Below are 19,119 nucleotides of genomic sequence, written 5' to 3' on the forward strand. Positions count from 1 at the left end.
TTTAGCTCATAATTTTCCAGATATTTCCCAAAAAAAATTTTAGACAGTCATTTTGTTCAGCATAGCTGAATAGTCTAGTAACCATATCTTTAGGGTTATTGGGTAGGTCCATCCCCCCCCCCCCCACAGTTATGTAATTGTCTATTATGTTTAAAAACTAAATGTTGCTTTAAAATTAAATCCAAACACACTATTTGTATGCTGGTTGCCAATAAGACATCTCAACAATATACCGAGAACGACTGGGGGTACTAAGTTCAAATTTTTGGGGCTACTTCTATTGCTAATTCTGCTCTTAAAATTTTGCTAAATCAAAAGAGTGTAATTGTATCCAGGCTGTGAGGGCATAGATATAATATTGTGCGAATGGAATTAAATTTAATTTATCAGGTCAACTAGAGGATCTATATGACTACCCTGTTTCACTCCCATGTTTCTTACTCTTTAACTATCCTGAGGCACACACGCATAAATTTTACTTTGGGGTTGGAGAGAATGTTGTCAAAATAAAATAAAAAAAAACAGCAACATATTGGAAGAATGAGGTATTCTCAACATTCCAGGTAAGGAACAATGACCCTCTGAGCCTACACGCGTGCCTGGCTCTTAAATATCATGTCATCTAAACTTCTGCCTTCTACTCCTCGGGCAAGTTTTCCTTTTTAGGGGGAAGGGGTAGTAAAAAGTTTTTTTTTAAGTAAATCATGTGTTTTTGCTAGTTTCCTTATCCTTAAACTAGCTTCAGTGGGATTTTGATTCTGTGGGCTTATACTGGTTAGACGTCTGAGAAAAACTGAAAATCACCCAGATTTTCAACAGGAATATAGCGTTAACCCATACAGATTTCGGGTGGCAATCTCAATTTCAACCCTGAGATCATCAAGATGCCAAAAATTATTTTATGTCCATGCAGATTAAGTGCGAGAACCCGTGTAGATAAACGACTGTGGAAGCCAGTGGGGTGAATAAGTACCTTACATTTATTAATAAAGACGTTCTTGTACAGGATTTAGGTTTTTACAGAGAGACTCGCATACAGGCACTGGATCCCGAGGCCAGCCAAGTGCAAGAAGTTCCAGAAGATCTTAAGGTTTCAGAAACATAGAACTCATCTAAGCATAAGTGGCGCATAAGGCGTTAATAAGGCAGCCCCTCAGCTTATGCGCCACAATTGGCAGCAGCGCCTTGGCAGCCCCACAGCTTGTTTTAAAGCATGGCAGCAACGGTGACGTTTTTAGTTACCCAGATAGACACAATTTGCCTTTTATTTACTATTTTCTTAAATAATTTGCCAGTTTGCTGAATGTAGGTAACGTGGATATAGGTAAGTTGTATAGAGGGTGGCATAAACCCCACTTAAGTTCAAACATAATCCCCCTCCTCTACCAGAAAAATTATGTCTGCACTCTTGTATCAAGCATCAATTATTCCCGTGAATTTTAAGTTAGCAAGCTGGTTGGACAAAAATTGTTATTTTTTTCTAGTTCTGGAAAAGTTGCCATTGACTGAGCCACAGTCAGTAATCACTTAAAAAAAAGCGGAAAAAAAAAACAGATCGATTAATCCCTAATTACCTGCTTACATTGGTGATTGATAAAAAAATAAGACAAAATATGCAAACCAATGCGATTTCCTGGTGATTTACAAAGTATATTTTACCAAACAAGAGGTAAGAAAATTTTTCGATCTTTGGGATAATCTTCAAATTTCTCAATGTAAAACCTAGAAAAAACACAGAATGGGTAAAATTTACTGGTCACAATTTTAAGTTTGAAGCCCTAGGTTAACATAAAAACCAAAGATTATATTTACCTAACGTAAATGAGCTGCTATATAGTAAGTTGTTGGTATATGCATGGATCAAGACCTCAAGTAATTTACCCCAGAAATTCAGAGAGTATATTTTCAGAAAATTTTTGATGATTGGTAAAATTATTTCATTTTGCTACTTTTCTTTGAAAACACAGGTTCCTGTACATAATGTATTCCCAAACTTTGAAACTAATTTACATTAAACACATTAAATAGGCAGCAATGCTTAGCACTCCCGTAGAGTGCCTAAATATTGCATATGAGCTAGTGATTAATCTTACTAACTACTTCAATAATTTAATAAGATTAGAATATAAGTATCTTAATCAACATTTTAGACTTCTGATAGTGCAGTTTTAACAATCAGCTTAATTTTTAGCACTTTATAAACAAAAATTAGGAGCGTTTTGCTTCATTGAAAAATTTGAGAAATTCGGTAATTTTTTTATAATTCGCTCTTAGTTGAATAGGGCAAAATTACAAGTACTGATAGAAACATAATTTTTGTTCGATTTAGTGTTCTAAATTTAACTTGATTAAATTACTATAATAATTTAATAATGCTAGTTTTACCTTACCTGTAATATTGTCGTCTTAAACAACATCTTAAACTTCTAATAGTTGAGGCATCCCTGATCGTTTAGCTTTTAGGTTAAATTTGGAACTTTTTGATAGTGTTTAATTTTCATAGAGAATATGACCAACAAAGGCAAATTAATTTTACTGAGCGATATTTATTAAAACTGAGTAACTATTTGATATGAAATTCTGGTTCTAGAGACCGAGATAAGTTTTTTTTCTTAGCTATCTGAATACTCTGTTAATATAAACACTTCCCAGTGTGAGACCTGGTGTTGAGAGAAATGGGGTTACTCACTGTTGAACTTGTCGAAATATTGGCAACTTAGAATTGGAATCCAGACACTCACCAACAAAAATTTTACCAAGAAATAGACAGGTTATTTACAATAGATTGCTAAGATGAACTAACCCAGTCTACTTAGGCCTCCACTTCAATCTGCAGATATATTTCCATCCCAAATCAAACACAACATTCTTGTAAATAAAATGTACACTAAAATATTTATATTAAAAAATGAACCATTTTCAACTGTTTTGGACAACAGTCCTCTTTTAGCAAGTCTAGCAGCCAAGGCTGGGGGAAGCGGCATTTCAAGATTTTTGAATTTCCGCTGTCGATATTGCTGTTGTCAAAACTAAATTTTATTAAAATATTCCGTGTACGAAATTAGCCAATTCAACCGAAATTTAGGTTAGGGACTTAATTGATTAACAAAGTAGTCTATCATTAGGATTTTCCCTTAAAATGTCAATCAAATTTGCCGTGTGATGAAGATGTAGCGGCAACTTCTAGAATTTTATCGTCGTGGGGAAAATAGTTTATTTTTTTTTTTTAAAGAACTAAAATAGAATTAGCTACATTCGTTTTAAAAGCTTTTTAGTAGCTTCACATCAACATATTGTAGCAAACGTTACATAATGGGCTATGGGTGCTACGCAACGTAAGCAACTTAAGTAAGATATTCTATGATTGGTCGGTTAAAATAATCAATCAATCAGAAATCACCTTAACATTCTTACAAATATTAAGTAAACTAGTGTAACAAGCCTACTCAGCTAAGATGAAACCACTGCAACATTAAAAAAAAGAAAAAGAACTCTGGTTACTCTTTTTATTGTATTACCTACAATTATAGAAAATTGAAGGTGGCCACATGCACCGAACAGCTGTGTGACATAAAAATCATAGCCATTTTTCTTGTCAATCCAGGTTTTTTACCTCGACTATGGAAACCTTTTATGTAAAACCTATTATTTTGTTTTTTTTACAATTGGTTGACCGTAGTTAAGATTCACCGTGGAGACTGAAGTGAAAAATGAAATCATTTCAGCTAAAATGGGAATCATTAAGAATTTCTCAGGAAACTTGGCCATTAGGTTAGGAAATACGCAGAAAATAATTAATAAATTAAAACTCGTAATAATTGATTTGCAAAAAAAGCTTGATCAACAATGTTGTGGAGGAAGCTTTGAGGCAAATGTTGAGCCGTACCGCACTAGAGTCAGTAAAAAGATATTTTGAAAGAACAAAGTGAAAAGAATACCTTAAAAGTTCAAAAGATTTTTCACTGACACTTCGTCTCCATTCTCCAAGAACGTATGAGTATATTTATAGCTCGTTTAACTTCTGTTTACCCTCTACTGAACCAATAACAATTTGGTGTAGAAATGTCAATGAGCACACCGAGTCTTCTTAAATTAAAGCTAACATTTTGAAAAATTAAATAGTAAACCATTGCCTTGCTCTTGGTGAGGGGCAACTTCTCTACAAGTGTAATGTGAATCGTGTAGCTTTTGAAATGATTACAGGTGAAGGCACTAGTCTTCACGTCAAGATGCACCTGTGTTCATGATTATGTCAATCAATTATCCAGTTCAGTTGCCTATTGCATTTTTTTTTTCAGACCGCAAAATAGGCAAGAAAGAGCTAAAGAAAGCAAAACAGCACCCAAACTTGTACAAAACAAAAATTTAGAAATTAAGACAATGCATAATCAGTGCCAAAAAATCTTACGTTTAAAACCTGAGACACAAAGCTAGTTATTCAGATCAGATACTATAAAAAAAGAAGATACGACCCAAATAGACCAATAGATATAGTTATCACGTAACTTATTAACCTAATAAAACACCATTTTATCGACTGATTAAGGAATGGTAACTATTATTTCGGTTCGTCTTAAAAGCAAAAGTTTATTGCGAAAAGTATTATGAGGTGATTTTGAAAAAAATCTGAAACCCCAAAAAGTATACCTTTGGAATCAGCACGGTCGAAAACATCATTATGGGAAATTACACCCCTCCCCCTCCTTTAATACCAAGGAAAATGACTTTTTTGCATGGGTTGCACTGATCTGTCTCCCGTTTATTTTTTTTTTCTAGCAAGGGTAAGGGGTGACCAAATTGTCATAGAGAGATGCGTAATAGCTCATTCGAAAGGAAATTAAATTTACTGGTGCTCTTTTTAAGTGACCGCAAAGATTGGAGGGCAACTAGCCCCTCTTCCCTAAATCCCCCTCCCCCAGAGTCATTCAATCACAATTTCCAGATAGTCATTTTGTTCAAAGGTCAAATATATTTGGTTTTGGTGATGACATGACCCTCCATAGCCCATGGGGAAAGGGCTAAACAATACATAGGTATCGGACGTATTGGTATCACGCGTATTGGTATTGACATATTGTTATTGGTCATATTGGTATCGTAGGTATCTAGACAGATTTTTAGTAGCTCATATAAAAGATATTGCTCATATCTACGTCCTTCCTATAAATTGAACTATCAGCAAATTCAAAATGACGCTTAAAACGGCACTTTTGGTGCAATATCTCAAGTGGAAGAGCTGGGGCTAGTGGAATACCACTCTACCTGTACTTTTTAGAGTGGCGTTTAATGGCTCATTTGAAAGCTATTACTCGTATCTACGTGATGATTATCAATTCTACCATCCGTAAGTGTGATATAGCACTAAAAAAAATACTCTTAATGTCACTTCTTAGGTACATTAAATAAAAAAATCAAGGTTTTTTTTAACTGAGAGTAAGGAGCAACATTAAAATTTCAAACGAACAGAAATTATTCCGTATATGAAAGGGGCTGTCCCCTCCTCAACGCCTCAGTCTTTTCGCTAAAGTTTTTTATTGTTTTGAAAAATAGAGTTGCGAGAAAGAGTCAAACTTCAGCGTAAAGAGCGAGGCGTTGAGGAGGAGACGAGACGAGTTGAGGAATAAGAACGTGGCTAAATATCCTTTCTTGTTGTTATCCAGCATCTAAGAAACAAAAAAACGTATTTTTATTTTGCAAAATTTTTACTAAAACAAGTCCCTAAAAAGAGAGAGTAGAAAATCTCCTAACTTCTCCTCAATTCTCATAGAAATACAGGATTTAACATGTGATATAGTTTTTGGTTCTTCTCTGAAATTCCAAAAAAGTGTTAGAAAAACGCCTATAATGTCCAGCTTTAGACCAGGAATCACTACGATTGTTGTTATTGCAATAGTCCCCACTCACTTTCCAAAAAACAGATAAAAAGTGATTTCTGGATAAACATTCCAAAGCAAAATCAATCCGTGGCATAGAAAATTAATTTGAAAAAACAAAGTTTTTTCGAGTGAAATATAGAGCGATTTGAAACTTAAAATGAAAAAAATTTATTATTTCACGGCCTATCTAACATATATCAATAAAACTATTACAAATAAATCACCTGGTTATATTTCCCATGTTTGTAGGATTACAGGAAACCAGCGCTTTACTGAAAACACAAAAGTCAAGTATAAAAACAAGAATATTGATTTAGGAATCAAAAGTAAATATGTAGCCTCACAACAACGAACTAATCTACAACGCTTTACACAGTCCTACAGGAGCTGTGATATCAGTAACCTTCAGTATACAATTAAAATTATCTTAAAAACTCAGGCATAAAAATAATAAGTTTAAAGTCATTACACAGCATATAAAATAATGGATTGATTTATCAGGTAACATCTTGCTCTCACCTAGTATTACTCGAAATTAAGAACATATCAACCGTAATATGGACTCTGGGAATACAATTATTTATCTCTGTAAAACTGAGGAATTAAGTTGTGATACAAATTCTAAGCGAGCTTGCAGTCCTGATACTAATAAGATTCCTTCACTTCGAACTTGTCTACAAAATAATCATGAAATGTCCTTTTCAGATCCAAAAGGACAGTCAATCTTTACCGTACCAAAACTCCTATATTGTTTTGTGTTTTCAGTAAAGTGCTAGTTTTCTGCAATACTAGAAACATAGGGAAAAATCACCAGTTGATTTATTTGCATTAGTTTTATTGATATATGTTGGATAGGCCGTGAAGTAATAATTTTTGTTCGTTTTAAGTTTCAACTTCGCTTTTTACTTCCCTCGAAAAAAAAATTTGTTATTTTGAATTAATATAAGCTCATTTTTAGAAACAACATTATGTAATAATTTATGCGTAAAATATTAACACAGAATTATTTCCGTACGTTTTAAATTCTATTGTTGCGCCTTATTATCATTTGCGAACTTTTTTTTTTATATAACTTCTATCCACAAGTGAATTAGGTGAGATGTGGTATTTTTGTATTAGGATAGAAGCAAGAGGAAAACACCGTACTAAACCTAAAGGAAAATATTAGTAACGAAAAAAAATATAGTGTCGTGTCTTTTTGTAAGAAATAAAAAGAAGAAATAGATCTTTAAATCTTTGCTTAAAAAAATTAAATTTAGTCACACTTAAGAAAGTAGCTGCTGGCGAGTAGCTTCGACACGAAGGGTTAACTGAGCGGAAAGGTTTGTAATATCGACATACTTGCGGAAATTTTGCTAGTTCAATAGAAATGTGCCTTTAGGCTTAGGGATTTATTTGGCCTGTCTTTAAATAAAAAGCCACTAATTACTCAGAAATGAATGGAAATTTCAAAAAAGACCATTTCTTGTGTAGGTACGATGAATGGTATTACAACCTAAGTTTGTTTTCATTTCAAAAATTTTGGGAAGAATTACCTGAATTCTCCTACAGAACAGTTTTCGTTTGCATTTCTTCCTCCTTGGATGTACAATCTTACGTATAGAGAGAATATTACGGTGGAATTGTAAAGTAAATGATTTGAATAAGTAAGCAAAAGTAATCCTTCTTTTAATATACAACTTTGAGTGGTTCCAGAAGCACATGCCTACACTTCTCCAACCACTTAGTGGCAAGGGGTTGGGGTCAGGGGCGTACTTTGTTATATGACAGAGGGGACAACCTCCCCTCTCAGACCTCAGTTTTCCTCCAGACCCCAGTTTACCCAACATTACTCAACATTCCAGGTAAGGAACAATGACCCTCTGAGCCTACACGCGTGCCTGGCTCTTAAATATCATGTCATCTAAACTTCTGCCTTCTACTCCTCGGGCAAGTTTTCCTTTTTAGGGGGAAGGGGTAGTAAAAAGTTTTTTTTAAGTTAATCATGTGTTTTTGCTAGTTTCCTTATCCTTAAACTAGCTTCAGTGGGATTTTGATTCTGTGGGCTTATACTGGTTAGACGTCTGAGAAAAACTGAAAATCACCCAGATTTTCAACAGGAATATAGCGTTAACCCATACAGATTTCGGGTGGCAATCTCAATTTCAACCCTGAGATCATCAAGATGCCAAAATTTATTTTTTGTCCATGCAGATTATGTGCGAGAACCCGTGTAGATAAACGACTGTGGAAGCCAGTGGGGTGAATAAGTACCTTACATTTATTAATAAAGACGTTATTGTACAGGATTTAGGTTTTTACAGAGAGACTCGCATACAGGCACTGGATCCGGAGGCCAGCCAAGTGCAAGAAGTTCCAGAAGATCTTAAGGTTTCAGAAACATAGAACTCATCTAAGCATAAGTGGCACATAAGGCGTTAATAAGGCAGCCCCTCAGCTTATGCGCCACAATTGGCAGCAGCGCCTTGGCAGCCCCACAGCTTGTTTTAAAGCATGGCAGCAACGGTGACGTTTTTAGTTACCAAGATAGACACAATTTGCCTTTTATTTACTATTTTCTTAAATAATTTGCCGGTTTGCTGAATGTAGGTAACGTGGATATAGGTAAGTTGTATAGAGGGTGGCATAAACCCCACTTAAGTTCAAACATAATCCCCCTCCTCTACCAGAAAAATTATGTCTGCACTCTTGTATCAAGCATCAATTATTACCGTGAATTTTAAGTTAGCAAGCTGGTTGGACAAAAATTGTTATTTTTTTCTAGTTCTGGAAAAGTTGCCATTGACTGAGCCACAGTCAGTAATCACTTAAAAAAAAGCGGAAAAAAAAAACAGATCGATTAATCCCTAATTACCTGCTTACATTGGTAATTGATAAAAAAATAAGACAAAATATGCAAACCAATGCGATTTCCTGGTGATTTACAAAGTATATTTTACCAAACAAGAGGTAAGAAAATTTTTCGATTTTTGGGATAATCTCCAAATTTCTCGATGTAAAACCTAGAAAAAACACAGAATGAGTAAAATTTACTGGTCACAATTTTAAGTTTGAAGCCCTAGGTTAACGTAAAAACCAAAGATTATATTTACCTAACGTAAATGAGCTGCTATATAGTAAGTTATTGGTATATGCATGGATCGAGACCTCAAGTAATTTACCCCAGAAATTCAGAGAATATATTTTCAGAAAATTTTTGATGATTGGTAAAATTATTTCATTTTGCTACTTTTCTTTGAAAACGCAGGTTCCTGTACATAATGTATTCCCAAACTTTGAAACTAATTTACATTAAACACATTAAATAGGCAGCAAGGCTTAGCACTCCCGTAGAGTGCCTAAATAGTGCATATGAGCGAGTAATTAATCTTACTAACTACTTCAATAATTTAATAGGATTAGAACACAAGTATCCTAATCAACGTTTTTGACTTCTGATAGTGCAGTTTCAACAATAAGCTTAAGTTTTAGCACTTAATAAACAAAAATTAGGAGCGTTTTGCTTTGTTGAAAAATTTGAGAAATTCGGTAATTTTTTTTATAATTCGCTCTTAGTTGAATAGGGCAAAATTACAAGTACTGATAGAAACATAATTTTTGTTCGATTTAGTGTTCTAAATTTAACTTGATTAAATTAATATAATAAATTAATAATGCTAGTTTTACCTTACCTGTAATATTGTCGTCTTAAACAACATCTTAAACTTCTAATAGTTGAGGCATCCCTGATCGTTTAGCTTTTAGGTTAAATTTGGAACTTTTTGATAGTGTTTAATTTTCATAGAGAATATGACCAACAAAGGCAAATTAATTTTACTGAGCGATATTTATTAAAACTGAGTAACTATTTGATATGAACAATTCTAACAAAAATATGTAAACAGAAATATATATTCTTGGGGATACAAACTACTAGCCTTTACTTAAAAAAATTACGAAACTTGTCCAAATTCTATAGAAAAACCTGATTTTCAGTATCAGACTAAAATAAAAGAATACAAGATAAGAAGTTATTGCTTTAGTATTGGACTAGAAATGTTACAAAAATAAGTCATACTTTTGTTTTGCTGTCCCCTTGTGGTACTTATATTTGTAATGTAGTTGAAGTCAAGTATGCAGTTAAACCCTCAAAGGGTCTGATATCATGCAGTTAAAGCCTCAAAGTGTCTGAGATCCTAATTGATCTATGGATGGCCATAGTCTATTACAAAACCTAAAGATAGTAAGGATGAGAGGAAGAAAGAAAGAAAAAGGGCGAAAGACCTCTAAATAAAAAAGAAAGATGGAATTAAGCTACAGACATTCGAAGAAGTCATTTCAAAAGATTAATCTGTTGTTAATTTTGAGGTATTCTCAAAAACTGAACATTTAGCAGTGTGTTTGTGTGAAAAAATTAAGATTCTTATCACAGCTAGATAGAGGGTTGACCTGATTGAAGGGCAGCGGGAGCGTTACGAATGCTAGGAGTGGAGGACGCAAAACCCCGCCCAATATGTTTGACCAGTCGTTTCAAAAATTAAGATCGTAGAAGTGTGGCACGAAATATCGCATAATGATTGCTTGATAATTATTGCTCCCGGAGGGCACCATCGAAAAAGTAATTGCTTAATAAGCGACCATTGTAAAATGGTAGCGCTAAGCTCGAGACTTTGTAATTATATCATCCCCCTCTTGTCTTCTTCCTATATACACCCCCTATCTTTGTCTTCATGTCTACTTTGGCCTTGCCTCACTTCGAAACACCTTAGTGTTAGTTGAAACAATCCTCAAGTTCAACCGAAAAAGTAACCTTTTGTACCTCACTGATCTCAGAGCTAGGAACGAAGCGGCGAAAACAGCAAACACCAATGCAGTTGGACTCCATGTGGCAATAGCGAATCCGTTCCACTCTAAAGCCTCGCCAAAGTAGTTAGCCGCTGCAACAAATTTAAACGCTCCACCATAGGGCACTTTATATCCACTCTGACCTGGCTTCCTTAGATTTCTTAGTATGCTATCCGAGTGAATATTGACTGCCATTCCCCCAAAGAATAAAAGTGAACCTAAAAAATAACAAAAATTTACTAACACAGTTCTGATATAAAAACTAATACAACAATGCGAACTTTTGCATGAACCTCTTTATCATTTTACAGCTTCCCTAAGCGACTACCGCATTTTTTTTTCTTTTTTTTTTAAATATTGATTTAAATTTAAATCAATGCCACCAAAAAATATAACAAAATTAAAAATGTTTTTTTACAGTTTTAGTTTTATATAGTTGCAATTTATACAGCCTGTATACATAAAATTAAATTATGTCTGTCTGTGTATCGTGTATGCATTACTTCAATGTTCATCCGATTGCCATTAAACTTTAAGAAGTTATTAAGTACACTCTTCCGAAAGTTTTAGTTATAAATCCTGCCCTATACCAAGGCCCTGTAAAAGCTTTTCGAGCTGACTGATATTAGAGACCCAACTTGACATTTCAAATTATTCGTATTGTACGTACATTGTACGTACAAATTATTCGTACATGTAGGGGAAACTTTCCAGGAAGGAATTGTCAGGAAGGGGGAGGGGAGAAATTTCCCACGGTAAGTTTTTATGCAAGGGGTAGATTTTCTTCAGAGGAGGAGTTTTCCGCAGGAGGATGGAATGGGGAGATTTGTCCGTGGTGGAAATCTTCCGGCGGGATTTTTTCGAATAATTTAAATTTAAAAATACGATTTTTGACATTATTCACATTTTCTGGATATTATTTATCCAACAGCGCCCGACGGGTAAGTTAGTAATTCTAACATAATTTGTCAAAATACTTTTGATTTTAAAAATACAATCATTATTTTACATGGGAGATTTCCGGGAAAAATTGTCGGGAGAGAGGTTTTCCAGATGGAGAGAATTTTCCACAAAAGAGATTTTTCACAGAAGAGAATTTTTCACGGGGAGATTTTCCAGGGAGGGGGGATTTTTAATTAATTTTAAATTTGAAAATGCGATCGTTATTGATATGCGGGGAAAATTTTTTGAGGGAGAAAACTTTCTGCAAGGGGATTTTCTAGCAGGGGGATATTTACAGAGTGAACTCCGGGGGGAGGGGGCAGTTTTCGTTGAATTCCTTTTCTTTTGAGATTGCAACAACGTGTGAAGGATAAGCTATTTTTTTTATCTCCAGCTTCCCAAAGCGACTGCCAAATACTTTTTTTCTAAACTAGAAGTTAAATCAATGCCACACAAAAAATTAAACAAATAAAAAGGTTTTTTATAGTTTCAATTTTACACAGTTATATTTGTGTGTAAATACAGCTGAAGTTTCAATTTTATCTCCAAACTAATACAGTTTTTGCATAAAAATACGACCATACGCATCCATTCTGTTTCTTGAAATCGAATCTTATCCAAAAGAAAAAATCAAGATAAACTGGTGCGGCATGTTTTTTTGGACTTTACACTCTTTTTCATACCATGCAACTAATAGTACAGTTTTTATTTCTGTACGGTTTCTTTAGTTTTTTGTTTTTTTTTAGAAATTCGCAATTCTAGAAAAACTAAAATTTCTCAAAAAATGAAGACAAAGCAGTGTGATATGCTTCTATTATTGATTTGCAGTTTTTTTTTATTCCAGGCAAATAATAATGCAATTTCTATGCATTTTCCGCAAATAATCCTCCCGAAATACAAGTAAATATTTTATAAAATATACACTCGTTATTATTTTATTTTGGATCAGAGAGATGGGCAATTCATATATTATGACAGGAAAACTTTTTTTTCTGAAAAAAAAGTTGTTTTATTCTCCTTCAAAATCATTTACAGCTATTATCTTTATTTCAATAAGGTTTTCCATTTAAGTAACGTTCGTATAAGAGACTAGGACTCAAATACAACCCCCCCCCCCGCCCAGAAGAACAAATGGTAATATGAACTGGTGCCATTTGGAATGTGTACATTCACTCTCACTATATTTTTATGCCCCCCCCCCCAATGAGTTTGGAAAAAATTACTTTTTGGGAACTTTCAATGAACAGAAATTCAACAACAACAAAAAAAAATGTATTCCAATAATTTTGCAAAAGAGGGACAAGCTACGGCTAAAGAAATTTTTATGCGCCAACTTCTATGAAATGTATTACCAGACATCAAAAACAATAGAGAATTATTTTCGTAAGACAGTGGAATTCTTGTTCGAATGAATATATGCCCTATGAAAAGAGACTTTTCCTCAGCAAAACATAAATATGTAAAAGAAAAGAGACTTACAACAACATACGATCATTATTAATATTTACGTATTACCAGAGTTTTGAAAATGTTTAAATTTTGATACTAAAGTCCTCAAACATACATCCAATTTCCAGCGGTTGAGAAACGAAACTAGCATTCTAGGAGTCGCAGGTTTAAGTGTCACTAATCACAAATTTGCATAAGGTTGATTGTAACCTGTTGAAAGTCGCCCTACCATCTTAAATCCAAGAAATTAATTTTTATTTCTAAATCCCTTTTTTTGGGGAATTTTCATGTTTATTATATTCAGATCAGTGAGACAGCTTAAAAATAAGAAATACCTACCAAGTACAAATCGGGGGTCTAATAACCATTCTGAAGAGTAAACCGTATGATTGACAAGGTAAAGGCCCTGCATTAGACCATTAAGACCGCATATTCCAACCGCGTTTATGAAAGATATAAATGGAGTGGGCTTCCCGCCTCGAATAAGAGCAGGGTATATAAAGCTCCTGAAAAATAAAACAAAATTTATATAAGAAACGATCAAAGAATTTTTAGGGAGTCATTTTGATCTAACCTTTAAAAAAGGAACTGAAAAAAATCCTAGTTTTGATGAACACATCCCAATCTACTGGAGAATTTTTTTTTGTTTTTTAAAGATAATGGTAAAAAAACGAAACATATTTTTCAGCTCGTCAACTCTTCTTTGAAATGTATCTTATTTGACATATTTTTTTTTTTAACAGTTGTTTTAAAACATATGTACTTTTAGATGTATGGCAGAAGTGGATATATATCTGCAGCTGGATTAGGGTTCACCTGCAAAGGGTACAAGGAAACTCATTAAAAGAAATATAGATTCAAAAAACATTTTTTCAAAAAAAAAAACGTATTTTCATACAATTAACTGATGTTTTGTGTATTTCGAAATTACTATCCTAATGTCAAGTGAACTGGAGAAATGGGCCCAAGCTTTAAGGGCCCATTATGTCAGATTTCTGCCTCGAGATTATCGCATGAAGAATAAAACATGAAATATAAATTGAAAAAGGTTCCTTTTCTATTATAATAATTCTATTGGTTTACGCTATTACCGCAATTTATTTACAATTAAATATTCGGTTCTTCTTTCAATTGCAGAAATTTTTAGAAATCCAAAAAATGTTGATATCCAAATATTAACAAATGTTGACATAAGAAGCAACGCAATTAACTAAAACTAATAATTAAACGTAGAATATTTTTTATACAGTAAAGGAATAAGTTTATAAGAAATATATTTTCCAAATATTCACCCCAGAGCCTCATTTTCACCCTTTAGCATCTACATAATTTTAATTTTAATTCACTTGGCTATACAAATTTCCAAAATCTAACTGTAAAATGGAATGTAATTATAACAAGAAATTCTAAGTCTGATTTTGTATTCTAAGGTTTAGGCCTGAAATCAAGGTCTACAAAAATACACCATTGATGAAACACCATTGACCTGTGGTTTAAAATCACCTAAAAATCATGGTCCTTCCGTACTGCACGATACACACACACACACACAAAAAAAAAAAACCAAACAAAAAAAAAAAAAAATGATACCTTCAATGCATAACTGTTTAAGAACTGATTTTGATAGCCAGACTTGGTTAAATTTGTTCCAAATGGAAATACTGAAGCTCTGAGTTTTTTTTTATGCAGGCTTGTTTTAGACAGGTTATCCTAAGCTTTTCAAACCAACCTTCAGAATCGAGGGATACGCCGTCGCCCGATTTTGCAAGTAAAATATATTCAGATATTCAGACATGGTAATTTTGGTTAGATACAAGGAGAAGGGGAGTGTATGAAAACCACCTTTGAATTTAGTCCAAACAACCACTTTCATGGGAAAAAAGAAAAATATTATCAGTCGTACTGTGTTAATGACTTCGGCGGGTGCCCTCTCCCTACCTTCCGGCGGGCGCCCTCTCCCTACATTCCGGCGGGTGCCCTATCCCTGCATTCCGGAGAGTTCCCTGTCCCTACATTCCAAACCGTGCCCTGTCCCACGATACAAGCGGCCTATCATTCCGAGCGCAGCCCTACCCCACCATACAAGCACAGCCATAATGGAGTTATCAACCCCTCAAATCCTCTCTCTTAACGACACAGATACTCTACGAGATCTATCATTTCTTTGGAAACAAATTTTCACAACCTTAGAAGTGCTATTGCTTCAAGCCCAGCAATAGGAAATCGTTTCAAGCGGGCATCCTTATCTCTAGTTCTCCGATAAGGAATTTTTCTCTAAGAACGCCAACAGTTAGAGTCGTTATCTCAAGCAAATGTTTAGATGTGAATCTGAAGTGACTTTGTTTCTTATAAACGAAGTTTTTTTATGAATTATAATAAACAATAGGATGATATCTTTTTTGTACTCTAATGGTATTGAACCGGTTATTGATTATTGACTATTGGTTATTAATTATGACTAAAACTGGGCAGGTATCATTATTATAATGTAATGGCAGTGTGCTTTCATTAGATAAGGAGAGCGCCACGTTTTTCTTCTTTGGTGGTCTAAAATCATGAAGAAGGTTTAACGGCGATTCCCCCAATGCTGCCGACTGCATAACCAAAGTCATAGATGTCGTTATTGTTAACTTTAGTTATAGATGGTGATATGTTTCCTTTTCCAACGACACGTTTTTTAGCTTCTAAACAACTTCCCATTGATTTTATGAAATTTGTCTTTGACGTAGAAATCGAACATGAGAACAATGATTACCGATGGTAAAAGAACGACAAGTTACTCGACTAAGCCAAAAAGCATTTGAAAATATTATGATTTAAGAAATATATTCTAATACCTCCAATGTATTGTTTCCGGGGCGTTGGCGAACTGATGTCAAGCGTCACAATATCGTAACAAGTTATTTGCGCAGTCGATTTATCAATCGGATTTTTGGTAGGTGTTAATAGTGATCTGTTTCCGGGGATCATTTATGGCACCCTCCTGAGAATATGCATACCACGATGATTTGAGATGCATACATGACAGACATACTCTTTTCATGGTTAATGGAACTGTAAACATCGGTTTTTCATTAGCGGGCTTGCGCATGACTTTAGACCCCAAATTGTCATCCCACACCAGGGCCCCGAGTCCCAACATCATGCCCCCCCCCACATCCAGGGGCCCCAACCTTCCCCTCCAGGGTCCAACCCCTCCCCCCCCCCCAACTCCAGAACCCCGTTTTTTACATAAATATTTTTTTCAACTTTTTTCCATGTCTTAGTACCCTATGGGTGGGCGTCGACATTATTATATCCCCGGATACATTTTAAGGCAATCGATATATTGTATCAGGGATGTCGGCCCATTGATATTAAGCGTCAATACATCGTAACAAGTTATTTGCGCAATCGATTTCTCAATTGGATATATGGTAAGTATTATCAGTGATTTGTTAACGGACACCATTTTTGGCATCATTCCAAAAATATGCATAACACGGTGATTTGAGATGCTTGCTTGACAGACATATTCTTTTGAAGGTTAATGAAACTTATTTCGATCTAAAAAAACTGTAATTACTACAACCAGGCAGGTATCATTTTTGTAATGTAGTGGTTCTGAGCACTGATTATTGATTATTGAAAAATGATTACTGATTGTTGGTTACTGATTCCAAAAACTTCAAGAATGGTGCGTTATCTTGTATTACATAATCATTCAAATTGTCGGTGAAACAATATAACAAATCCTGTGACAGCCCTTACATCTGATCTTTTGAGCTAACAACTGAGTTAACAGCATTTTTCAACTTCAAAGCAGTTTTCCATTGATATCTCTGTTCCCTGATTCCATGCGGGTTTTGTTTCTTTACTTCGAATTCCTTAGAAAAACAAGATTTTCTGTTAAATAAATAATTCATGTATCATTTAAAAGAGCTTTCATGATTTCTACAGTTTGGTCATGATTTCTACGGTTTGGTCTGGATCTCTAGGGTGGGCCATGACTTTTTTATGAATTATTCTGGATTTTTATGCATTGGGTATGATTTAAATGAACCCTCTTGAAATTCTATACATTGGTTATTATTTATATGGGATTTTTCTGGATTTGTATGGACCGCTCATGATTTCTATAATTTTGTACCGATGTCTTTTGGTATGGTCTGGATTTTTAGGATTGACCATGATTTTAATGAATTTGCGTTGATTTTTATACATAGCGTATGATTTCTATGGAATTTTCTGGATTTCTACAGTTTGCTCTTGATTTTTATTAATTTATGAGACTTCTATGTATTAGTCATGATTTTTTCTTAAGGTTGGGCATGACTTCTACAGTTTGGTATTGATTTCTCTGGTTTGGTCTGGGACTGGGAGAAGCAATCACCGGCTAAGACACAAAGGCTTAGTGAATGAGAGAGACATAAACACATATAAATATATAGTTTCAGACATACAAACAGACATAGACAGATACTGGGACAAGCAAACACCCACCCGGACCCACAGGCAAAGAGAGTGAGAGAGACAAAAACACATACAAATACTTAGATTCAGACATCAAAACCGACAAAGACAGGCACTGGGACAAGCAAACACCCGTCCAGACACACGAACATAGAGAGTGAGAGAGACAAAAACAATACAAATACACAATTCAAACATAAAAACAGACAAAGACAGACACTTAGACAAGCAAACACCCTTCCAGACACACATGCTTAGAGAGTGAGAGAGATAAAAATGCATAAAAAACACAAATTCAGACATGCAAACCGACAAAGAGAGGCACTGAGACAAGCAAAAACCTGCCCAGACACACAGGCACAGAGCGTGAGAGAGACAAAAACAAATACAAATACATAGATTCAGACATAAAAACCGACAAAGACAGACACTGGGAGAAGCAAACACACGCCCAGACACAAAAACAAAGAGATCGAGAGAGACAAAACATGTAAAGACACAGAAATTAAGGAGTACATACTGAATAAGAGAAGCACTGGGAGAAGTAAACACCCTCCCAGACACACAGGCTTAGAGAGCGAAAGAGACAAAAACACAAACAAATACATAGATTCAAACGTGTAAATTGAAAGAGAGAGAGACTGGTACAAGCAATCACCAGTCCAGACACACAGGCTTAGAGAGTGAGAGACACAAAAACGCATATAAACACATAAATTCGGACATGCACACCGACAAAGACAGGCACTGGGACATGCAAACACCCACCCAGTCACACAGGCAAAGAGCGTGAGAGAGACAAAACACATACAAATAGATAGAGTCAGACATACAAACAGTCAAAGACAGGCACGGGGACAAGCCATCACCCACCCATACATACAGGCTTAGAGAGTGAGAGAGACAAAAACGCATGCAAACACATAGGTTCAGACATACAAACCGACAAAGACAGGCACCGAGAGAAGCAAACACCCGCCCAGACAAAAAGGCTTAGAGAGTGAGAGACAAAAAACACATACAAATACACAAATCACACATACAAACAAAATCATACACTGGGACAAGAAAACACCCACCCAGACACACAGGCTTATAGAGTGAGAGAGACAATAATGCATACAAATACACAATTCAGACATACAAACAGACAAAGACAGACACTGCGACATGCAAACACCTGCCAACGCAAATAGGCACAGAGGGTGAGAGAGACAAAAACACATACAAATACATAGATTCAGACATACAAACCGACTCCCCGTGCCTGTCTTTATCGGTTTGTATGTCTGAATCTATGTGTTTATATGTGTTATTGTATCTCACTTTCTTTGCCTGTGTGTCTGGGCAGGTGTTTGCTTGTCGCAGTACCTGTCTTTGTCGGTTTGCATGTCTGAGCTTTTATGTTTGTATGCGTTTTTGTCCCTCTCACTCTCTGTGCCTGTGTGTCTGGGCGGGGGTTTGCTTATCCGAGTGTCCGTGATTGTCTGTTTGTATGTCTAAATTGTGTATTTGTACGTGTTTTTTGTCTGTCTCACTCTCTAAGCCTATGCGTCTGGGCAGGTGTTTGCTTCTC

The 19,119-nt window shown here is 35.0% G+C and overlaps 1 protein-coding gene and 1 pseudogene across 2 annotated transcripts in view; both read right to left on the bottom strand.

Annotated features, from left to right (window-relative positions):
* PQBP1 (poly-glutamine tract binding protein 1) overlaps positions 1–2,991 on the bottom strand; it is a 56,795-nt gene extending 53,804 nt beyond the window's left edge. The window contains exon 1 of the mRNA XM_089090602.1: positions 2,915–2,991. Within this exon, the coding sequence (XP_088946728.1) occupies positions 2,915–2,984 (70 nt within the window). The 5' untranslated portion in view covers positions 2,985–2,991. The remainder of the gene's footprint in view (positions 1–2,914) is intronic.
* Positions 2,992–10,589: 7,598 nt separating this feature from the next.
* The window catches only part of LOC148951064 (3-oxo-5-alpha-steroid 4-dehydrogenase 1 pseudogene), a 61,119-nt pseudogene continuing 52,589 nt past the window's right edge, over positions 10,590–19,119 (bottom strand). The window contains exons 3-4 of the transcript XR_016141916.1: positions 13,431–13,597; positions 10,590–10,918 (exon numbers count right to left, since the gene is read on the bottom strand). The product of XR_016141916.1 is annotated as a 3-oxo-5-alpha-steroid 4-dehydrogenase 1 pseudogene (transcript). The remainder of the gene's footprint in view (positions 10,919–13,430; positions 13,598–19,119) is intronic.

This window comes from Artemia sp. Qi Xiang Cuo, chromosome 6 (assembly GCF_049724085.1).
Source record: "Artemia sp. Qi Xiang Cuo chromosome 6, ASM4972408v1, whole genome shotgun sequence".
Taxonomy (NCBI): Eukaryota; Metazoa; Arthropoda; class Branchiopoda; order Anostraca; family Artemiidae; genus Artemia; species Artemia sp. Qi Xiang Cuo.